The sequence below is a fragment of the Hyla sarda genome, chromosome 5, assembly GCF_029499605.1.
Source record: "Hyla sarda isolate aHylSar1 chromosome 5, aHylSar1.hap1, whole genome shotgun sequence".
Lineage (NCBI taxonomy): Eukaryota > Metazoa > Chordata > Amphibia > Anura > Hylidae > Hyla > Hyla sarda.
This window is the reverse complement of record NC_079193.1, coordinates 33,344,075-33,365,246: the sequence shown is the minus strand read 5'-3', so window position 1 is coordinate 33,365,246 and position 21,172 is coordinate 33,344,075. Positions and strand designations below refer to the sequence as shown.

At 45.4% G+C, this 21,172-nt stretch overlaps 1 protein-coding gene across 6 annotated transcripts in view; it reads right to left on the bottom strand.

Annotated features, from left to right (window-relative positions):
- The window catches only part of LOC130273041 (macrophage mannose receptor 1-like), a 276,050-nt gene that overhangs the window by 92,435 nt on the left and 162,443 nt on the right, over positions 1–21,172 (bottom strand). For all 6 annotated transcript variants that reach the window (XR_008843850.1, XM_056519198.1, XM_056519196.1 and 3 more), the window contains one exon: positions 5,845–5,987. Coding sequence is in view for 5 of the 6 variants with exons in the window: in XM_056519198.1 (XP_056375173.1) it covers positions 5,845–5,987 (143 nt within the window). In the remaining variant the exon portion in view is untranslated. The remainder of the gene's footprint in view (positions 1–5,844; positions 5,988–21,172) is intronic.

The window sequence follows — 21,172 nt, the reverse complement described above, 5'->3', positions numbered from 1 at the left end:
CGCCAGCCGGCATCGTGACAATTGGAAAATTACTGCTGAACTTTGAAGCCCTCTAATGTCTTCAAAAAGTAAAAACACGTCAACTTTATGATACCAACATAAAGTAGACATATTGTATATGTGAATCAATATATAATTTATTTGACATGTCCCTTTTCCTTACAGGCAGAGAGCTTCAAAGTTAGAAAAATGCTAAATTTTCAAATTTTTCCTGAAATTTTGGAATTTTTCACCAAGAAATGATGCAAGTATCGATGTAAATTTACCACTACCATAAAGTACAATATGTCACGAAAAAACATTCTTGGAATCAAATTTATAAGTAAAATCATCCCAGAGTTATTAATGCTTAAAGTGATAGAGGTCAAATTTGCAAAAAATGCTCCCGTCCTTAGGGTTATAATGGGCTCCGTTGCCAAGGGGTTAAAGGTGTACTCCGCCAGTTCCAGAGACTCCATGGTCCCACATCGCCATGGACTTTGTCACTGATCTCCCACCTTCTCATGGCAAAACAGTTATTTGGGTGGTTGTGGATCCGTTTTCCAAGATGGCGCACTTTGTACCTATGCCTGCTCTTCCTTCTGCGCCATTGCTGGCGAAACAATTTCTTTCTCACATTTTTCGTCTCCATGGTCTGCCCACACACATTGTATCCGACAGAGGGGTACAGCTTGTGTCTAAGTTTTGGAGAGCCCTCTGTGGTCAACTGAAGATTAAGTTGGACTTCTCTTCTTCCTACCACCCCCAGTCCAACGGTCAAGTAGAGCGCATTAATCAAATTTTGGGTGATTATCTCCGGCACTTTGTTTCCTCTCGTCAGGATGATTGGGTAGACTTGCTCCCGTGGGCTGAGTTCCATTGGAAAACTTTTTTTTTTTTTTTTTAAATCAACTGGTGCCAGAAAGTTAATCAGATTTGTAAATGACTTCTATTTAACAAAATCTTATTCCTTCCAGTACTTATTAGCGGCGTTATACTACAGAGGAAATTCTTTTCTTTTTGGATTTATTTTCTGTCTGTCCACAGTGCTCTCTGCTGACACCCCTGTCTATGTCAGGAAATGTCCAGAGTACAAGAAAATCCCCATAGCAAACATATGCTGCTCTGGACAGTTCCTAAAATAGACAGAGGTGTCAGAAGAGAGCACTGTGGACAGACAGAAAATAAATCCAAAAAGAAAAGAATTCCCGCAGTCGCTAATAAGTACTGGAAGGAATAAGATTTTTTAATAAAAGTAATTTACAAATCTCTTTAACTTTCTGGCACCAGTTGATAAAAAAAAAAAAAAAAATAATATATATATATATATATATATATATATATATATATATATATATATATATATATATATGTGTATATATATATATATATGTTTTCTGCCGGAAAACCCCTTTAAGGACCAGAGCATTTTTTTGCACATCTGACGACTGTCACTTAGCAATTAATAACTCTGGGATGCTTTTACCTTTTATTCTGATTCCGAGATAGTTTTTTCGTGACATAGTCTACTTTAACGTAGTAGTAAATTTTCATTGATACTTGCATAATTTCTTGGTGTAAAATTCAAAAATTTCATGAAAATTTTGGAAATGTTTCTAAATTTGAAGCTCTCTGCTTGTAAGGAAAATAGGCATACCAAATAAATTACATATTGATTCACATATACAATATGTCTACTTTATGTTGGCATCATAAAGTTGACATGATATTACTTTTGGAAGATATCAGAGGGCTTCAAATTATGGCAGCAATTTTTCACAAAATTTTCAAAATCAGAATTTTTCAGGGACCAAATCAGCGGATTTGAGGGGCTTTCATATTAGAAATACCACATAAATGACCCCATTATAAAAACTGCACCCCTCAAAATATTCAAAATGACATTCAGAAAGTTTGTTAACCCTTTAGGTGTTTCACAGGAATAGCAGCTAAGTGAAGGAGAAAATTCAAAATCTTCATTTTTTACACTCGCATGTTCTTAAAGACCCAGTTTTTGAATTTTTACATGGGGTAAAAGGGGAAAAAGCCCTGCAAAGCACTTTATGTCCACACATGGGGTATTTCCATACTCAGAAGGAATGAGGTTACAATTTTGGGGGGCATTTTCTCCTATTAACTCTTGTAAAAATGGTAAATTTGGGGAAAAACTGCATTTTAGTGAAAAAACATTTCATTTTACACATCCGACTTTACCAAAAAGTCGTCAAACACCTGTGGGGTTTTAAATGGGTAATTTAAAAAAATTATTAAATTATGTAAAAAAAAATATTTCTAATATATATTATTTAAAAAAAATTGTGTTATATGTGTTCTTTTTTTTACGTTTGTAAACCTGGCCACTAGGTGTAACCCTATATGACTCAGGATTACTTTCCCCCCCTGACGTTCAGCACGTTCGGACCAATGCTGGCCGGGCAGCGTGGCACACCGTGGTCCGGAACGTGCATTCACATGAATGAGGAGAGGGAGATGCAGGCGGGTGGGGATATTTAAATTTTGCGCGCCGCACGCGCATGACTGCTATGCTCGCTCTCAGCCGATTTCCTATACAGGCAGAGAGCGAGTACAGCAGTCGTGCGCACGCGCGCCACGCAAAATTTAAATATCCCCACCCCCTGCATCTCCCTCTCCTTATTCATTGCAGCACGCAAGCTGCAGGAGAGAGAAGAGACAGGCGGAAGCAATCTCCGACCAGGCTTCAGATGACGTCGAACCTGCCCTCACCAGAGAGCTCAACTCTGAGCTCATGCAGCTGTGCCACAAAAGGTATTTTTATGGGGATTTGGGGGAAAATAAAGACAGCTATAGACGTAGTTAGTGTCAGGGACAGATGGGGAGGGGGAATAGGGAAATTTAATTTAGTGATAGCTACTCTTTAAGGCTCACTGTACCCCTTGTTACATGCCTTCAGGGGTGTAGTTTCCAAAATAGTATGCCATGTGGGTGTTTTCTTTGCTGTTATGGCACCATGGGGGCTTTCTAAATGCAACATGCCCCCCAAACACCATTTCAGCAAAATTCACTCTCCAAAAGCCCAATGTCGCTCCTTCCCTTCTGAGCCCTGTAGTGCACCCACAGAGCACTTTACATCCACATATGAGGTATTTCCTTACTTGGGAGAAATTGGGTTACACATTTTGTGGATCCTTTTTTTCCCTTTTATTTCTATAAAAATTAAAAGTATGGGGCAACTCCAGCATGTTAGTGTAAAAAATGTAATTTTTTTACAATAACATTCTGGTGTAGACCCCAACTTTACCTTTTCATAAGGGGTAAAAAGAGAAGTAGCACCCCAAAATTTGTAACACAATTTCTCCTGGGTACGGAAATACTCCATATGTGGCCCTAAACTGTTGCCTTGAAATATGACAGGACTTCGAAGTGAGAGAGCGCCATGCACATTTGAGGCCTAAATTTGGGATTTGCATAGGGATGACTCGAATGCAAGCATTACAGTTGCCTCCAATACCAAAAAAAAAACCTACGGCAGTGTGTTATAAACAGGGTGCCTCCAGCTGTTGCAAAACTCCCAGCATGCCCGGACAGTTAATGGCTGTCCAGCAATATTGGGAGTTGCTGTTTTACAACAGTTGGAGGCTCTGTTTTGGCTGATTTTTTATTTTTTTTTATTGGGGAGGGGGGGGGGGGGCAGTGTAGGTATATATGTATATGTAGTGTTTTACCATTTATTTTGTGTAGGTGTAGTGTAGTGTTTTTAGGGTACAGTCACATGGGCACGGGTTCACAGCGAGTTTCCCGCTGGGAGTTTGAGCTGCAATGGAACATTTGCCGCATTTCAAACTTGCAGCAAGAAACTCACTGTAAACCCCCGCCTATGTGAATCTACCCTGTACATTCACATGGGATGGGGGTGGGGGAGAGCAAACCTCCAGCTGTTGCAAAACTACAACTCTCAGCATGCCCTTTGGCTGGGGGTTGTAGCTACCAGTGTGCCTCCAGCTGTTGCAAAACTACAACTCCCAGCATGTACGGTCTGTCAGTACATGCTGGGAGTTGTAGTTTGCAACAGCTGGAGGAACACTGGTTGCGAAACACTGAGTTAGGTAACAAACTCTGTGTTTCGCAACCAGTGTGTCTTCAGCTGTTGCAAAACTACAACTCTCAGCATGCACTGACAGACGAGGGCATGCTGGCAGTTGTAGTTATACAACAGTTGGAGGCACACTACTAAAACTCTCAGCATGCCCTATGGCTGTCCATGCATGCTGGGAGTTGTAGCTATGCAACAGCTGGAAGTGAACTGGTTGCAAAACACAGAGTTTGTTACCTAACTCAGTGTTTCGCAACCAGTGTGCCTATAGTTGTTGGAATCACCGCTAATCGCTGGTCTGAATTGACATGGGGGGTCTCAGGATCCTCCCAGGTGTTTGCACGGGGTGCCTGATCAATAATTTCAGCAGGCATCCCGTTCTGTTTACTGGCGGTGAACGGAAATGTCCAGGGGGTACAGGTATGCCCTGGGTCCTTAAGTCCCAGAAAGCCAGAGCGTACCTGTGTGCCCTGTGTCCTAGCCAGTTTAAAGATTTATACTTTTTATCGGAGCTGGAATCATCGTTTTTTTTTCTACTACGTATTTTACCTTACATATATACAGAACTTTACCAAAATACCTGTACAACTATCTACCTATCAGAAATCCAGAATAATTTAAAGCTTCAAAAATAGGATAATAAAGAGAGAAGTGACTGCAGGTGGAGTCATAGGGATAGGCCTGTATGGCTGAGAATTGGAAGGAAGGTTATACATCATACAGTGGGGAGTGAAACACGGGAAGTTTGGGGACCTGATTACATTTCCTAGGCAGATTTAAGGGTCAAATGGGCACCGTCATATTAAAAAATAAAAAAATATATATTTTTTAATATATTGTACATCTTGGCAAAACTCTAACCTATCTAGTATAATTCAGAAGAAAATTTGATGGGTTCCTATACCATCCAGAACACAATCCTGTCCGGCTACAGCATCATCTTTGTCCTAGCTGAAGTACAGGCTGGAACAGAGTCCAGATAGTGAGGGCGGTACTAGGACTCCTCTGTGCTCGCTCCTGTCCTATCAGACTGAGGCATGAAAAAAAGGGAGGAGGGGGTTACAGAGCAGACTGCAGTGATTGGATGAATAGACCCAGCACAGCAGACTCAGGGAGGAAGATGAGTCATGCAGAGTGAGAACACAGCCCCTCCAAAGCACAGAATGACAAACCAAGTGGGCAACAAATAGAAGGTATATGTAAAAGAAATATAGGTGCTATACACATAAAAATTGTCTGTATTTTTTGTGTAGGATATGACAGGTATTCTTTAAATGAGTACTTCATCCCTAGACATCTTATCCTCTATCCAAAGGATAGAGGATCAGATGTCTGATCGCCGGGGTCCTGCCTCTGGGACCCTCCACATTTTCCAGCCCGGCGTTTTTATGTTCAGAACACTGGTTTTGGACTGCCATGTTCGTGACGTCATGCCCCTCCATTCATGTCTATGGGAGGGGGCATGAGGACTGTGATCGAATGGCCACACATCAGGGTGCCAGGCCAAAGAACACGTGGGATCCTAGCGGCCGGACCCCCTGTGATCAGACATCTTATCCCCTATCCTATGGATCGGGGATAAGATATCTTGGGGTGGAGTACCCCTTTAAGCCTCACCAACATGTGGAGACACCTTAAATATTTAATGTCTTGTGTAGGTTCTAAATTAATGTCCAACCACACATCACAATTTACCATAGAATACACTTGAGTTGGATACACAAGTTACTATATTATTTATCCTGTAGTAATATCTGATAATATTAATACTGTACTTATTTGATTAAAATTACCTTTTGTCCAAACGAAAGCCAATTTGATGGGCATCCACCGTCTGGTGCAGAAATAATTGGAGCAAATGTTGTATTAATGGAACTATTTGTCCTTTCGCAGATAAATGCTCTATGATTACCACAATTTACGTGATACCAAAGTCCTATAAAAATTTTGTAAAAGAAAGAAATGACAAATAAGTTAAAGAGGCTCTATAAAATTTGGACTAAGGTTACACAGCATCTACTCCTAGTATTGTATACTACATAGCAATGGCAGACTGACAGGGTAGTGCCGAGTGCCCTGCCTACCCTGGGGCGGGGAGGGGTGGGGCGCAACTGCCAGTACTTTTTAAATCCTATCTCTCCCCTGCATCTAGCTGGTATTTGTCAAGCAGTCACTTGGTATTTAGTCAGCCACCAATCCCAATTGTGCACATTCTCCCACTTAAAAATATGAGAGAGGCCTGTAATTTTCATCATAGGTATACCTCAACTATGAGAGACAGAATGGGGGGGAAAGAATACAGGAAATCACATTGTAGGATTTCTAATGAATTAATTGGTAAATTTCTCAGTAAAATTAGTATTTGATCACCTACAAACAAACAAGCAAGATTTCTGGCTCTCACAGACCTGTTGTCACGATTCGGCTGGCAGGAGGTGGATCCTCTGTGCCAGAGAGGGATTGGCGTGGACCGTGCTAGTGGACCGGTTCTAAGCTGCTACTGGTTTTCACCAGAGCCCGCCGCAAAGCGGGATGGTCTTGCAGCGGCGGTAGCAACCAGGTCGTATCCACTAGCAACGGCTCAAACTCTCTGACTGCTGAAGATAGGCGCGGTACAAGGGAGTAGACAAGAGCAAGGTCGGACGTAGCAGAAGGTCGGGGCAGGCAGCAAGGATCGTAGTCAGGGGCAACGGCAGGAGGTCTGGAACACAGGCTAGGAACACACTGGGAAACGCTTTCACTGGCACGATGGCAACAAGATCCGGCAAGGAAGGGAAGGGGAAGTGAGGTTAAATAGGGAAGTGCACAGGTGAATGAACTAATTAAGCCAAGTGCGCCAATCAGCGGCGCCGTGGCCCTTTAAATCGTAGAGACCCGGCGCGCGCGCGCCTTAAGGAGCGGGGCCGCGCGCGCCGGGACAGGACCGACGGAGAGCGAGTCAGGTACGGGAGCCGGGGTGCGCATCGCGAGCGGGCGCCACCCGCATCGCGAATCGCATCCCGGCTGGGAGAGGTATCGCAGCGCACCCGGTCAGCAGGTCTGACCGGGGCGCTGCGATTGCGAGGATGTTGCGAGCGCTCCGGGGAGGAGCGGGGACCCGGAGCGCTCGGCGTAACACCTGTAACTTCTTCTTTAAAGGGGTACTCCTCCCCTAGACATCTTATCCCTTATCCAAGGACCCAGCAGTGGTACCCCTGCGATCTCTCCTGCAGCCCCTCGAATCATCAGCTCTCCGGAGGGACCACACCCCTCCCATAGACTTGCATTAAGGGGGTGGGGCGTGATGTCATGAGGGGCGGAGCCAAGAAGTCACGAACCACCGGCCCCTGTCATCAGCCACGGAGCAAACGTAGCTCCGGAGAGCTGATGACTTGGGGGGCTGCAGGAGAGCTCATGAGGGTCTCCAGCAGCAGGACCCCTGCAATCAGACATCTTTCCCCTATCCTTGGATAGAGGATAAGATGTCTAGGGGCAGAGTACCCCTTTAAGAGTCTCCTCCTTAACAGTCACACTCCAAACTCCACTATGGCCAAGACCAAAGAGCTGTCGAAGGACACCAGAAACAAAATTGTAGACCTGCACCATGCTGGGAAGACTGAATCTGCAATAGGCCAAGCAGCTTAGTGTGAAGAAATCAACTGTGGGAGCAATTATTAGAAAATGGAAGACATATAAGGCCACTGATAATCTCCCTCGGTCTGGGGCTCCCCACAAAATCTCACCCCGTGGTGTCAAAATGATCACAAGAACGGTGAGCAAAAATCCCAGAACCACATGGGGGGACCTAGTGAATGACCTGCAGAGAGCTGGGACCAAAGTAACAAAGGCTACCATCAGTAACACACTACACCGCCAGGGACTCAAGTCCTCCTTCCATCAGCAAGGGCATTGAAGATGGCTGGGTCTTTCAGCATGACAATGATCCCAAACACACTGGGCAATGAAGAAGTGGCTTCATAAGAAGAATTTCAAGGTCCTGGAGTGGCCTAGCCAGTCTCCAGATATCAACCCCTGCTCTAGAGGAGATCTGCATGGAAGAATGGGCCAAAATACCAGCAACAGTGTGTGAAAACCTTGTGAAGACTTACAGAAAACGTTTGACCTTGTCACGATTCGGCTTACAGGTAGTGGATCCTCTGTGTCAGCGAGGAATTGGCGTGGACCGTGCTGGTGAACCGGTTCTAAGAGGCTACTGGTGTTCACCAGAGCCCGCCGCAAAGCGGGATGGTCTTGCTGCGGCAGTAGCAACCAGGTCGTATCCACTAGCAATGGCTCAACCTCGCTGACTGCTGAGAAGGCGTGGGACAGAAGGACTAGGCAGAGGCAAGGTCAGACGTAGCAGAAGGTCGGGGCAGGCGGCAAGGTTCGTAGTCAAGATGGATAGCAGGAGTTCAGGTAACACAGGCTTTGGACAACACTAAACGCTTTCACTGGCACAAGGCAACAAGATCCGGCAAGGGAGTGCAGGGGCAGTGAGCAGATATAGCCTGGGAGCAGGTGGAAGCCAATTAAGCTAATTGGGCCAGGCACCAATCATTGGTGCACTGGCCCTTTAAGTCTCAGAGAGCTGGCGCGCGCGCGCGCCCTAGAGAGCGGAGCCGCGCGCGCCAGCACATGACAGCAGGGGACCGGGACCGGTAAGTGACTTGGGATGCGATTCGCGAGCGGGCGCGTCCCGCTGTGCGAATCGCATCCCCGACGGCCATGTCAGTGCAGCGCTCCCGGTCAGCGGGACTGACCGGGGCGCTGCAGGGAGAGAGACGCCGTGAGCGCTCCGGGGAGGAGCAGGGACCCGGAGCGCTCGGCGTAACAGACCTCTGTCATTGCCAGCAAAGGGTATATAACAAAGTATTAAGATGGACTTTTGTTATTGACCAAATACTTATTTTCCACCATAATTTGCAAAAAAATTCTTTAAGAATCAGAATGTTTAAGAATGTGATTTTATGATTTTTTTTTTCTCATTATGTCTCTCCTAGTTGAGGTATACCTATGATGAAAATTACAGGCTTCTCTCATCTTTTTAACTCCTTAAGGACCAAGCCCATTTTCACCTGAAGGACCAGGCCAATTTTATTTTTCCGTTTTAGTTTTTTCCTCCTCTAAAATCCATAACTTCTTTATATTTCCATCTACAGACCCATATAATGGCTTGTTTTTTGCGTGACCAATTGTACTTTGTAATGAAACCTCTCATTTTACCATAAAATGTACGGCGAACCCAAAGATAACATTTTTGGGGAGGAAATTTAAATGAAAACCACAATTTTGAGCATTTTGGAGGGTTTGTTTTCACACTATATACATTACGGTAAATATGACATGTGTTCTTTTTTCTGTGGGTCAATGCGATAAAAATGATACCCATGGCTAGATACTTTTATATTTTTGTACCGATTTAAAAACTCTAAAACTTTTTGTACAAAATCAGTAATCTAAAATCGCCCTTTTTTGACCACCTATAACTTTTTCATTTTTCCATATATAGGGCAGTATGAGGGCTCATTTTTTGCGCCGTCATCTGTACTTTTTATCAATACTACATTTGCATATATAAAACTTTTAGATCATTTTTTATACATTTTTTTTTCTAAAATGTGACAAAAAAGCAGCATTTTTGGACTTGTTTAATTTTTACGTTTGCGCCATTCACCGTACAGGATAATTAACATTATATTTTGTTAGTACTGACATTTACGCACGCGGCGATACCAAATATTTTTATTTAAAAAAATTACGCTTTTTGGATATAAAATAGGAAAAACTGACAATTTTCATTTTTATTCGGGGAGGAGATTTTTCACTTTTTTTTTTTTACATTTTTCTACTTTTATTTTACACTTTTTATGTCCCCATAGGGGATTATCTATATCAATCCTTTGATTGCTAATACTTTTCAGTGCTATGTATAGGACGATCAGTATTATCTGTGATCTTCTGCTCTGGTCTGCTCGTTCTCAGAACACAGCAGAAGACCCGGAAGACGGCCGGAGCCAGGTAAGGAGACCTCCGGCCGCCATGCTGGATGATCGGATCGCCGCGGCAGCGCTGCGGGAGATCCGATCGTCCATTCAAACTACTGCAATGTCGCAGATGCCGTGACCTGTATTGATCACGGCATCGGAGGGGTTAATGGCGGACATTCATGCGATGCCGGATGTCGGCCATTACGGGCGGGTCCCCGGCTGCTACTAGCAGCCGGAACTTGCCATGTATGACGCGAGCACCGTTCCGATGCTCGCGGTCATACACAGGACGTAAATGTACATCCTGGCGCGGGAAGTCCTGCCAAACTAGGACGTACATTTACGTCCGTAGTCGTTAAGGGATTAAGTGGGAGAACTTGTACAATCGGTGGCTGACTAAATACTTTTTTTCCCCACAGTAGATCTCCACACACAACACAACTGTAATGATTGCAGAACAGTGAGTACAGCTCTGGAGTATGAATGATTTTACTCCGGAGTTACATCCTATATTAACCTGTACCAATCCTAATCCTATACCAAAGGGTATACAGGTACGCCCATGTGTCCTGGTACTTAAAGAAGTAGTGCAGTGAAATATAACTTATCCCCTATGCAAAGGATAGATCACATGGGGTCTAACTGCTGGGACCCCCCGCAATCTCCTTAATGTGGCCCCGGCAGTCTGCTGGAAGCGGCCATTCTGACCCCCACCCCCATGCGATACATGGAGGGGGCGTGTCAGCCGCCACTCCTTGCGGAGGTTGGCACGCACCTTCTAGCAGACTGCTGGGGCCCCATTCAGGAGATTGCAGGGGTCCCAGAGGTCGAACCCCTATGATCTATAACTTAGTTATCTTTTACTCCACTACTACTATAAGGACCGAAGACGTACCTGTATGCCCTGGTCCCATTTCTGGGGTTTAAACCGTTCTTACGAGCAGAGAATACTTCAAACTCGGTGGATCCCGATTGCTATGAGCAGCCAGGACCCGGTTAATGGCAGACATCACGATTGGGCCGATTCCCAACATTAACCTTTCAGACACCGCAATCAAAGCTGATCATGACATCTAAAGTGCAGTGTTAACGGTGGCTCAGTGTAGCTGATTGGAACATCTGCCGCAAGATTGCGGGTCCCGGTCAGGTGAGTGGATGGCGGGAAGGCCCTTACCTGCTTCCTCGTTGTCCGATCGGTGCTCTGAGGCTCTGGCCAGTGATGGCGGGATAGAACAGCAGAGCACCGATAACAGTAAAAGAGTGTAAAAAAAAAAGTCAATAAAAGTGAATTAAATTGTTACTCCAGTGAAAAACATTTTTTTTAAATCAACTAGTGCCAGAAAGTTAAACAGATTTGTGAATTACTTCTATTTAATTCTATTAATTGTCTGACCACAGTGCTCTCTGCTGACACCTCTGTCCATGTCAGTAAATGTCCAGAGCAGGAACAAATCCCAACAATAAACCTCTCCTACTCTGGACAATTCCTGACATGGACAAATGTGTCAACAGAGAGCACTGTGGTCAGACTGGAAAGAAATTCAAAAAGAAAAAACTTCTTGTGGAGCATGCAGCAGCTGATAAGTACTGAAAGGCAGTGGGGTAACAATAAATTTGGGGGTCCCCCTGCGAGACCTACTGAGGAGGCCCCTAAGCTCCTCCCCACAAGGTATGCCACACCCATGCTAATGTACCCACCCATACCAAATACTGTGGTGTACAATATATAGAAAAGAGGTACGGATTGAATAGCAGAATAGTGTTAGGGACTTCCAAGTCTGTGGGTGCCAGTCCTCAAGCTTGACCTAGGCTATGTAATAAAGAAGATGGAAGACGGCACTCTAATGATGTGGTGTCCAAAAAGCGTGAAGTTTTATTGGCCCATCAATATACAAGGTGATGCTTGAGAAAGACCTTATTGTCAGGTCAAAAGGTAGCATCACCTTGTATATTGATGGGCCAATAATACTTCACCCTTTTTGGACACTACATAATTGGAGTGCCGTCTTCCATCTTCTTTCTACTGTAGCGTACAATATATAGGGGGAGATTTATCAAAATCTGTGTAGAGGAAGAGTGGTGCAGTTGCCCATAGCAACCAATCAGATTGCTTCTTTCATTTTTAACACCTTGGGGACAGAGGGTTTTTCCGTTTTTGCACTTTCGTTTTTTCCTCCTCACATTTAAAAATCATAACCCTTTCAATTTTGCACCTAAAAATCAATATGATGGCTTATTTTTTGCACCACCAATTTAACTTTGTAATGACATCAGTCATTTTACCCAAAAATCTACGGCGAAACGGGAAAAAAAAATCATTGTGCGACAAAATTGAAGAAAAAAAAGGCATTTTGTAAATTTTGGGGGCTTCCGTTTCTACGCAATCTATTTTTCAGTAAAAATGACACCTTATCATTATTCTGTAGGTCCATACGATTAAAATGGTAACCTACTTATGTAGGTTTGATTTTGTCGCACTTCTGGAAAAAAACAACTACATGCAGGAAAATGTATACGTTTAAAATTGTCATCTTATGACCCCTATAACTTTTTTATTTTTCTACGTATGGGGCGGTATGAGGGCTCATTTTTTGCAATGTGATCTGAAGTTTTTAGCGGTACCATTTTTGTATTGATAAGACTGTTTAATCGCTTTTTCTTAATTTTTTCATGATATAAAAAGTGACCAAAAATACGCTATTTTGGACTTTGGAATTTTTTTGGCGCGTACGCCATTGACCATGCGTTTTAATTAACAATATATTTTTATAATTCGGACATTTCCGCATGCGGTGATATCACATATGTTTATTTTTATTTACACAGTTTTTGTTTTTTTTTATGGGAAAAAGGGGGGGGGGGGGGATTCAAACTTTTATTAGGGAATGGGTTAAATGATTTTTATTCACTTTTTTTTCCCACTTTTTTTTGCAATGTCATAGCTCCCATAGGGAGCTATAACACTGCACACACTGATCTTTTATATTGATCAATGATTTCTCATAGGAAACCATTGATCAATGATTCTGCCGCTTGACTGCTCATGCCTGGATTTCAGGCACTGAGCAGTCATTCGGCAATCGGACAACAGGAGGCAAGGTAAGGGACCCTCCTGCTGTCCTAGAGCTGTTCGGCAAGCCGTGATTTCGCCGCGGCTATCCCGAACCGCCCCCTGAGCTAACGGACAACGTTTTACTTTGACTTTAGACGCAGCGTTCAACTTTGAACGCCGTGTCTAAAGGGTTAATAGCGCACAGCACCGCAATCAGTGCCGTGCACTATTAGCCACGGGTCCCGGCTGTTATGAGGCAGGGCCACGGCGTGACCCCGCGTTGTAGACAGGGAGTGGGCGGAGGGCATACGGGTATGCCCTCTATCCCCAACAGGTTAAATAGGCCTCTAAAAAGTGAAAGAAGTGATCTGATTCCATGGGTTTGTTGCAGAGTGACCAGAATATGAAGTGTAAGGAGTTAAATGGTGATGCTATTAACTCCACAGCCTGTACAGTAAACAGCGGTGTACAGTGCACTGTATACAGTGTTCACTGTACAGTGTTCCCTATATAGGAGCCCTGACAGGAGTCCCTGCTCTAAAAGGGATTTGCAGTTTAAGAGCAGAAGGCACCGGAGCTGGGAATACAATGTAAGCCTTCTGCCAAGTCAGCCAAGAAGGAGTTTAGAGGCGATGCCATTCATCACCCCTCACATCTTTTGTGGCCAGACACAAAGCAGCAATATATATATATATATATATATATATATATATATATATGTACTAGATATATCAAATACTATTGGTAAAGAAAAATGCCCCCATTCTTCCTGATAGTATTAACAGAGTTAAAAGAAGAGGAATGCACTTGTGGTGTCCGGGTACAGGACCTGTCCTGTACCATCCTTAAATCCCCTCAGGAAGAGTCCCTTAGGTCCATTGGGCTCTCCTGCAGGGCTCCCCCTTGTTGCCTCATATAAATGCAACGTATATTCATTATGTGTATCTATTGTTCATATGTATAAAGTTGTACAGTTTGTATAAAATGTATAGGACCGTCCTTGGTTATGTGATCTACTGTCATGTGATATACCTAGAGTTCCGTGGAACCCCAGGCATTAGCAACCAATGGGCTTTAATCCAGCCCCCTAGTATATATAAGGGGCAGTGGTCTCTCAGTTAGCTCTCTTAGTTCCTGCTTCTCATCCTGTACACTAAAGCAGCATAACTTCCTGCACAATTGCCTCTAGGCCAAAGCCTAAAGAAACACAGCCACTTCTAAAATATGAGTTACAATTCTCTCTACAAATCCAGTGACTACTACTCAGCTAAGGAATATATTAGTAGCACAGTGGCCTGCCTAAATATCTCAATAACTGCAAGTCCAAGCAAGCCTGCGAGGTATCCTGTGTCCCTGTTGCCTCTGAAGGAACTGCATAATTGTAAAGACTGTTTCCTAAGCATTTCAAGTAAAAGTTCCAGTTTATTAAGAATCCTTGCTGTGGACATTCCTTTATTACAAACCGTTTTTGGGTTGGTTGATGGCGGTTACCATACCGGAATAACCACATCCAGGAGTCATGAACACTAAGGGGTTAACAACATCTTGCCCCCAGGGTTTATACCACCAGACCCTGCTACATACTGCAACACCCCAGTTACTACATCTCTTTTGGCATCCTACGAACAGGATACGAGTGTGTGCCACCTGGGCCACCCGCAATGAAAAACGGGTGTATACCTTTATTGCAAGTGCCACTAGTCCTCCCCCTATTCAGAACTGTGATTGCAAACCTGTTCAGTATTGTCGCAAGCCGCGACCGAAATTGCTCCCAAAATACTAATGGACATATTTATAGACGGGGCTCACAACAAATGGGACAAAGCCCAGCTTAGAATGCTGGGAGTGCAGAATCCTACTTTATGCTTTCCTGCTTTCAAAAGACTAGCCATGCAAGTTGTTGAGTCTGGGGCTGAGGCTGAAGAAGTTAGCGCCTCTCCCTTTGAGACACTAAGAGCGTCTGCTAGGTCAGTGCCACCATCACCATCTGCTCCTCCAAGGCCGTCAAGGAACTTGCTAGCAGTACCAGTCTGACTAGCCAGGAAGCACCTCCACCTAGAGAACCTGTCCATGCTCCCCGTCCTGCTAATTTCTGTTCCAAGTCAGGACTCTCCATTTACATCGCCCAATGCCCCTATGTAAAGGTTGTTGTGGAAGGGGTACAGTTAGAGGCCCTTATTGATAGGGGTTCCCAGGTGTCTACAATACCTAAGGATGTTTTCTATAAATACTGGGGTCCTGAATTATTATGTGAACCTGACGACGTTGCCTTTAAAGTGATGGTAGGGAACGGGAAACCAGTACCCAGGCTTGGGTACTGGGAGCCCACCATTCAAGTGGGAGAGTATGTCCTCAGAGGGCAAGGTGTAATTGTGACTAATGTAATTGATAAATGGGCAGCGGAGTTCATTTTAGGCATGAATATTATGAGACATTGTTTTGATGAGATAGTAGGGTCCTTGCATGCATCTCTCCCTCACATGTCAACCTTAGGCCGGCGAGCTGCGCAACACCACCTGAAGACTCTTCAAGCAGAACAGAAGTTTGTCAACCGCCAGTGGTCCTACAACCTCAGACAGAAACCATCATCTGGTGTTGTGCCCGATCTGGGGTCAAGAATCAAGATTATCAAGCGTTGCTGGAGCCGATACAGCTAGAAGACTACCCCTTGGTCTGTGCAACGAGGAGTCTGGTTACAGTGTCTAACGGGAGAGTCCCGGTTCGAGTAGTCAACCTGTCTGATGTTGCCACCATGCTGCCGAAATACACTCCGGTTGCTCAACTATACCATCTTGGGCCCAAAGACATACTAACCAACCCGCAAGTGGCTCTACAGCAAACTGCCCAGACAGGCCACGGATCCGACAGCAGCCATCCAGAGCCGTGGTGGACCCAGCTGCAAATAGGGGATGAGAATACCCCAAGAGAACAGGTTGGTGAAGTCATTCAAGTGGCCAAACAACACCAGGAGGCCTTCAGCAAGCACCCCACTGATTTTGGCCGGACCACGATGATCCAGCACCGGATCCTAACAGGTTATAGTCCTCCAATCAAGAAAAGGCACCGCCCGGTAGCCCCAGGTATGTACCAGACAGTCAAGAAAATGCTGACCGAGATGAAGGAGGTTGACGTCAACCAGGAGAGTCAAAGTCCCTGAGCTGATCCTTTGGTCCTTGTCAAGAAAAAAGATGGAACTATCCGTTTCTGCATGGACTACCGGAAGCTGAATAACATCACACACAAAGCTATCACGCCCCCTCCCGTAGGCTTGCATTGAGGGGCGGAGCGTGACGTCACACGGGGGCGGAGGCGTGACGTCACACGCCGCCGGCCCTGTGGTCGCCGGTAATCAGACCCGGAGCGAACACGCTCCGGGGACTGATTACAAACGGGGTGCCGCGTGCAAGATCACGGGGGTCCCCAGCGGCGGGACTCCCGCAATCAGGCATCTTATCCCCTAGCCTTTGGATAGGGGATAAGATGTCTAAGAATCGGAGAACCCCTTTAAGGAACCTTGTCTTGACCATTAAATGGTTCCTTATATGCAGCAAGTACTAAAGTTAACCAATGTCATCCTGTTCGCCAAGTTACAGAGCATGTATGGACATTTTAATGTGTACAGAAACTCTACACTTTTTCCTTATTATTTTCTTGTTCATCAGCCTGAAATTGGACATTATAATTAAATGCTTCAGGACTGCATCCAGCCCAATGGCCATTTCGCTGCTCCCCCTAAGGGGACAGATGTCGAGGGTGACTTTCATTAAGTAAGGGGGTTTGTGGTGTCCCGGTACAGGACCTGTCCTGTACCATCCTTAAGTCCCCTCAGGAAGAGTCCCTTAGGTTCACTGGGCTCTCCTGCAGGGCTCCCCCCTTGTTGTCTAATATAAATGCAATGTATATTCATTATGTGTATCTATTCAAGTAAAAGTTCCAGTTTATTCAGAATTCTTGCTGTGGACATTCCTTTATTACAAAACGTTTTTGGGTTGGTTGACGGTGGTTACCATACGGGGATAACCAGATCCTGGCATCACGGACACTAAGGGGTTAACAACATCTTGCCCCCAGGGTTTATACCACCAGACCCTGCTACATACTGCAACAGCCCAGTCACCACACACTTATCTATACTAAAGGTAGGGTCACACATACAGGCAGGGCCGCCATCATGGGGGTACAGGCAGTACCCCAGTACGGGGCCCGGTGCCCAGAGGAGCTCGGGCTCCGCGACTGACCCCGCTCACTGCCCGCAGAAAGTAGACCCTGCCCAGCTGGGTTAAGGACCCGCCGCCGCTACTTAGGATCCGGGACTCGTCCCAGATCCCCAGCAGACAGCACTGCTTTCTCCGGTGTGCGATACACACACATACAGGAGAAGGCGTCCCCTCTGTCTAAGCTGCATCTGCAGCTTACACAGAGGAGACGTGACCTCCGCCCCCACACAGCATGCAGTACAGTCGCTGATGACATCACTCATCGACCTGTACTGTGGAGGGGAGAAGACGCGGGCCCCTGCTGCTGAGGCGATCGCTTCGTGGGACATCAGGTGAGCATAATTATTTTTTTTTTACCTCTGCCTATACCTATAGGGAAGAGAGGGGAGGGAGGGGAGGTAACTCTGCCTATACCTACAGTGAAAGGGGGGTAACTCTGCCTATAGCTATGGGGAAGAGGGGGGTGGGTGAGTAACTCTGCCTATACTTATGGGGGGGAGGGTATGGGGGTTACTCTGCCTATACCTAAGTGGGGGGGGGTTACTCTGCCTATACCTATGGGGAAGAGGGGGGATGGGTAACTCTGCCTATACTTATGGAGAAAGGGGGAGGGGAGGGGGGGGGTAACTCTGCCTATACCTATAGGGAAAGGGGGGGTTACTCTCCCTGTACCTATGGGGAAGAGGGGGGGGGCACTCTGCCTACACCCATGGGGTGTAACTGCATATGGGGAAGAGGGGGGGGGTAACTGCCTATACCTATGGGGAAGAGGAGCGGGGGGGTAACTGCCTATACCTATGGGGAAGGGGGGGTAACTCTGCCTATACCTATGGGGAAGAGAGGGGGTAACTCTGCCTATACCTATGGGTAAGAGAGGGGGTTACTCTGCCTATACCTATGGGGAAGAGAGGGGGTTACTCTGCCTATAACTATGGGGAAGAGAGGGGGGGGGGTAACTCTGCCTATACCTATGGGAAAGAGGGGGAGGGTAACTCTGCCTATACCTATGGGGAAAGGGGGGGGTAACTCTGCCTATACCTATGGGGGGGTCTACCTTACTTTATACCTGGATGCCTAACTACTTACCTACATATAAGGCTATCTAACTACCTACATACCCAGCTATCTAACTATGTACCTGGCCTTCATACATGGCTGCCTAACTACCTAGCTATCCCCCTACCTACCTGGCTTTTCACCTACCTACATATCTGGCTTCCTGATCTACCTACCTAGTTACCTATTTACCCAGCTACCTACCTACCTGCCCTTTTACTGTGCAGGACACCAAGGGGGGGGCATTATTACAGTTTGTGGGCCTATAGATAGAAACATTGTGTAGAGGAGGGGAGGGCACTGGAAAAATGCAGAGTCTGACATGTTTTTCCTGCAGATGTTAAGAGATCCACATGGTGATCTGATCCGGACGGAGAAGAAAAGGAAAGTGGACGCCACTGATCAGAAAAGACGTAATTGTGAGTCCCAAAATTAAATTGTAATCACTTATATGGTGTACGCATCCTGTGTACAGCTGATATCTACCGCCATATGGTTCTGTATATAATCACTTATATTGTATACAGATTCTTTATAGTATACTGGTCTGTGTATAGTGGTTTTATTCAGTACAGTATGGCGGTATTATCCAGTTATTGTGTGGTGGTATATATTTACTCCTTGTATACCTTGTTTACCTACATTTAAAGGAGTATTCCAGCGCAAAATAATTAAGAGGCAGCCCATAGATTTCTGCCACTGATGTGTTTCCAATATGTAATTGGAAAGGCTTTGTAACTCCAAAAGGATTAGCCCCATTGTCATTTAATAAGACTAATCCTCTCCTTTTTCATGCAGAATTTAAAGGAATACTCCAGCGCAAAATAATTTATCCCCTATCCAAAGGATAGGGGATAAGTTATAGATCGCGGGGGGTCCGAGCGCTGGGGCCCCCCGGGATCTTCTGGACGGGGGCGCGGCAGTATATAAATATATAATACTTAGCAAGAAAAAATAAAAAGTGGCACCAATACCTAAAGGACGCAGCCCTCCGAGATGGACATCAACTTGCGGCGGTGCTAGGACAATATGAGTAGCACATCAATAATACGAAAAAAGAAATAACATACAGGCGTCCTGCACTAACCGCACAAGTTTACGTCAGTCAGCTCCCATCTCGGGCTGCTCCTCCGGATCAGTATATAAGGTAGCGTGGGGCGCTCAGAGGCGACTGCCAGTTGTTTCACGCATAGGAATGCGCTTCATCCGGCCTCCTGTATCCTCCTATATCTATAAATATCTATAAATATATATGGGGGAACCAAGAGGGGTGTACATATATATATATATATATATATATATATATATACAGGGGCACAAAGTGGGCACTATTAATGTGTGCAGCCATACACATGAGGAGTCTGTAAAGAAGTGGGCATTGTGCTGAAGAAAGGCGCCTGAAATGTTTGTCTGGCAGGTTCTTTGGAGACGAGTCTTCGTGATGGCCTCTAATCAAAGTAGTCATAGCTTGTGAGTCAGTAAATGTAACTGTAATCCCTTATAATGGCTGCAGAGCCCTTGCTAGTATCGACCTCTGTATGATCAGTATGTGGCACTATTGTTGAATTTTTAGGGAAGTTTCACAGTAACTAGATTAGGGTGCATTAGAATACAGCAGGATGCAGTGCAGTAAAATACTGTGCAGCACAATGTCTTACTGCACTGCACTCTGCTTTAATCTAATTAGAAATATATAATTAGAAAATAAAATAAGAATAAGGATTCTGGGGCGTGCCACGTGGTGGAAGGGGGGGGGCAGGCCTTGAGCTATGTAAGGGGCCCCGAAATTTCTGATACAGGATCTTCTGCATATTTGATGCACACTATTTGAAGCTGCAGATTTCAATGTAAGCTAATTGACTGAACACAGCTTCAAATCTGCAGCTTCAAATCTGCAGCTTCAAATAGTGGACATCATATAAGCAGAAGATCCTGTACATGTGACCCAACCATAATAGTATTTTACCTATATTTAACCCCTTAAGGATTATGCTTATGCATATGCCCTGCATCCCCGATCCAAAACTTTTTTTTTAATCAACTTGTGCCAGAAAGTTAAACAGATTTGTAAATTACTTCTATAAAAAAAATCTTAATCCTTCCAGTACTTATTAGCTGCTGAATACTACAGAGGAAGTTATTTTCTTAGTGAATTTCTTTTCTATCTGACCACAGTGCTCTCTACTGATACCTTTGTCCATGTCAAGAACTGTCCAGAGCAGCATATGTTTCCTATGGGGATTTTCTCCTACTCCGGACAGTTCTTAAAGGGGTACTCCGCCCCTAGACATCTTATCCCCTATCCAAAGGATAGGGGATAAGATGTCAGATCGCCGCGGTCCCGCTGCTGAGGACCCCTGGGACCCCTGGGAGTTCGCTCTGCACGTAATGATGGGCAGTACAGGGGCCGGAGCATCGTTACGTCAAGGCTCCGCCCCTCATGGCGTCACGGCCCGCCCCTTTCAATATAAGTCTATGGGAGGGGGCGTGGCAGTCGTCATGCCCCCTCCCATAGACTTGTATTAAGTGGACGGGCCGTGATGTCACGAGGGGCGGAGCCATGATGTCACGCTGCTCCATCCCCCGTATCGCCCATCATTACGCACAGAGCGAACTCGCTCTGTGCAGTAATGATGGCGGGGTGCTGCCGGGCCGTCCTCCTGCCCATATGCAGGTTTGGCATCTTGCCCTGTCGGCTGGCCGGGCCAGCAGTGCAAGAGCCTGGAGCGGGACAGAAGACAGAGACTAAAGCTCCTCCAGTCCTATAGCATGGCAGAGCGGGAGCTGTCAGCTGTCCTGCTCCACCATTCTCTCACCTTTCTCACACGCT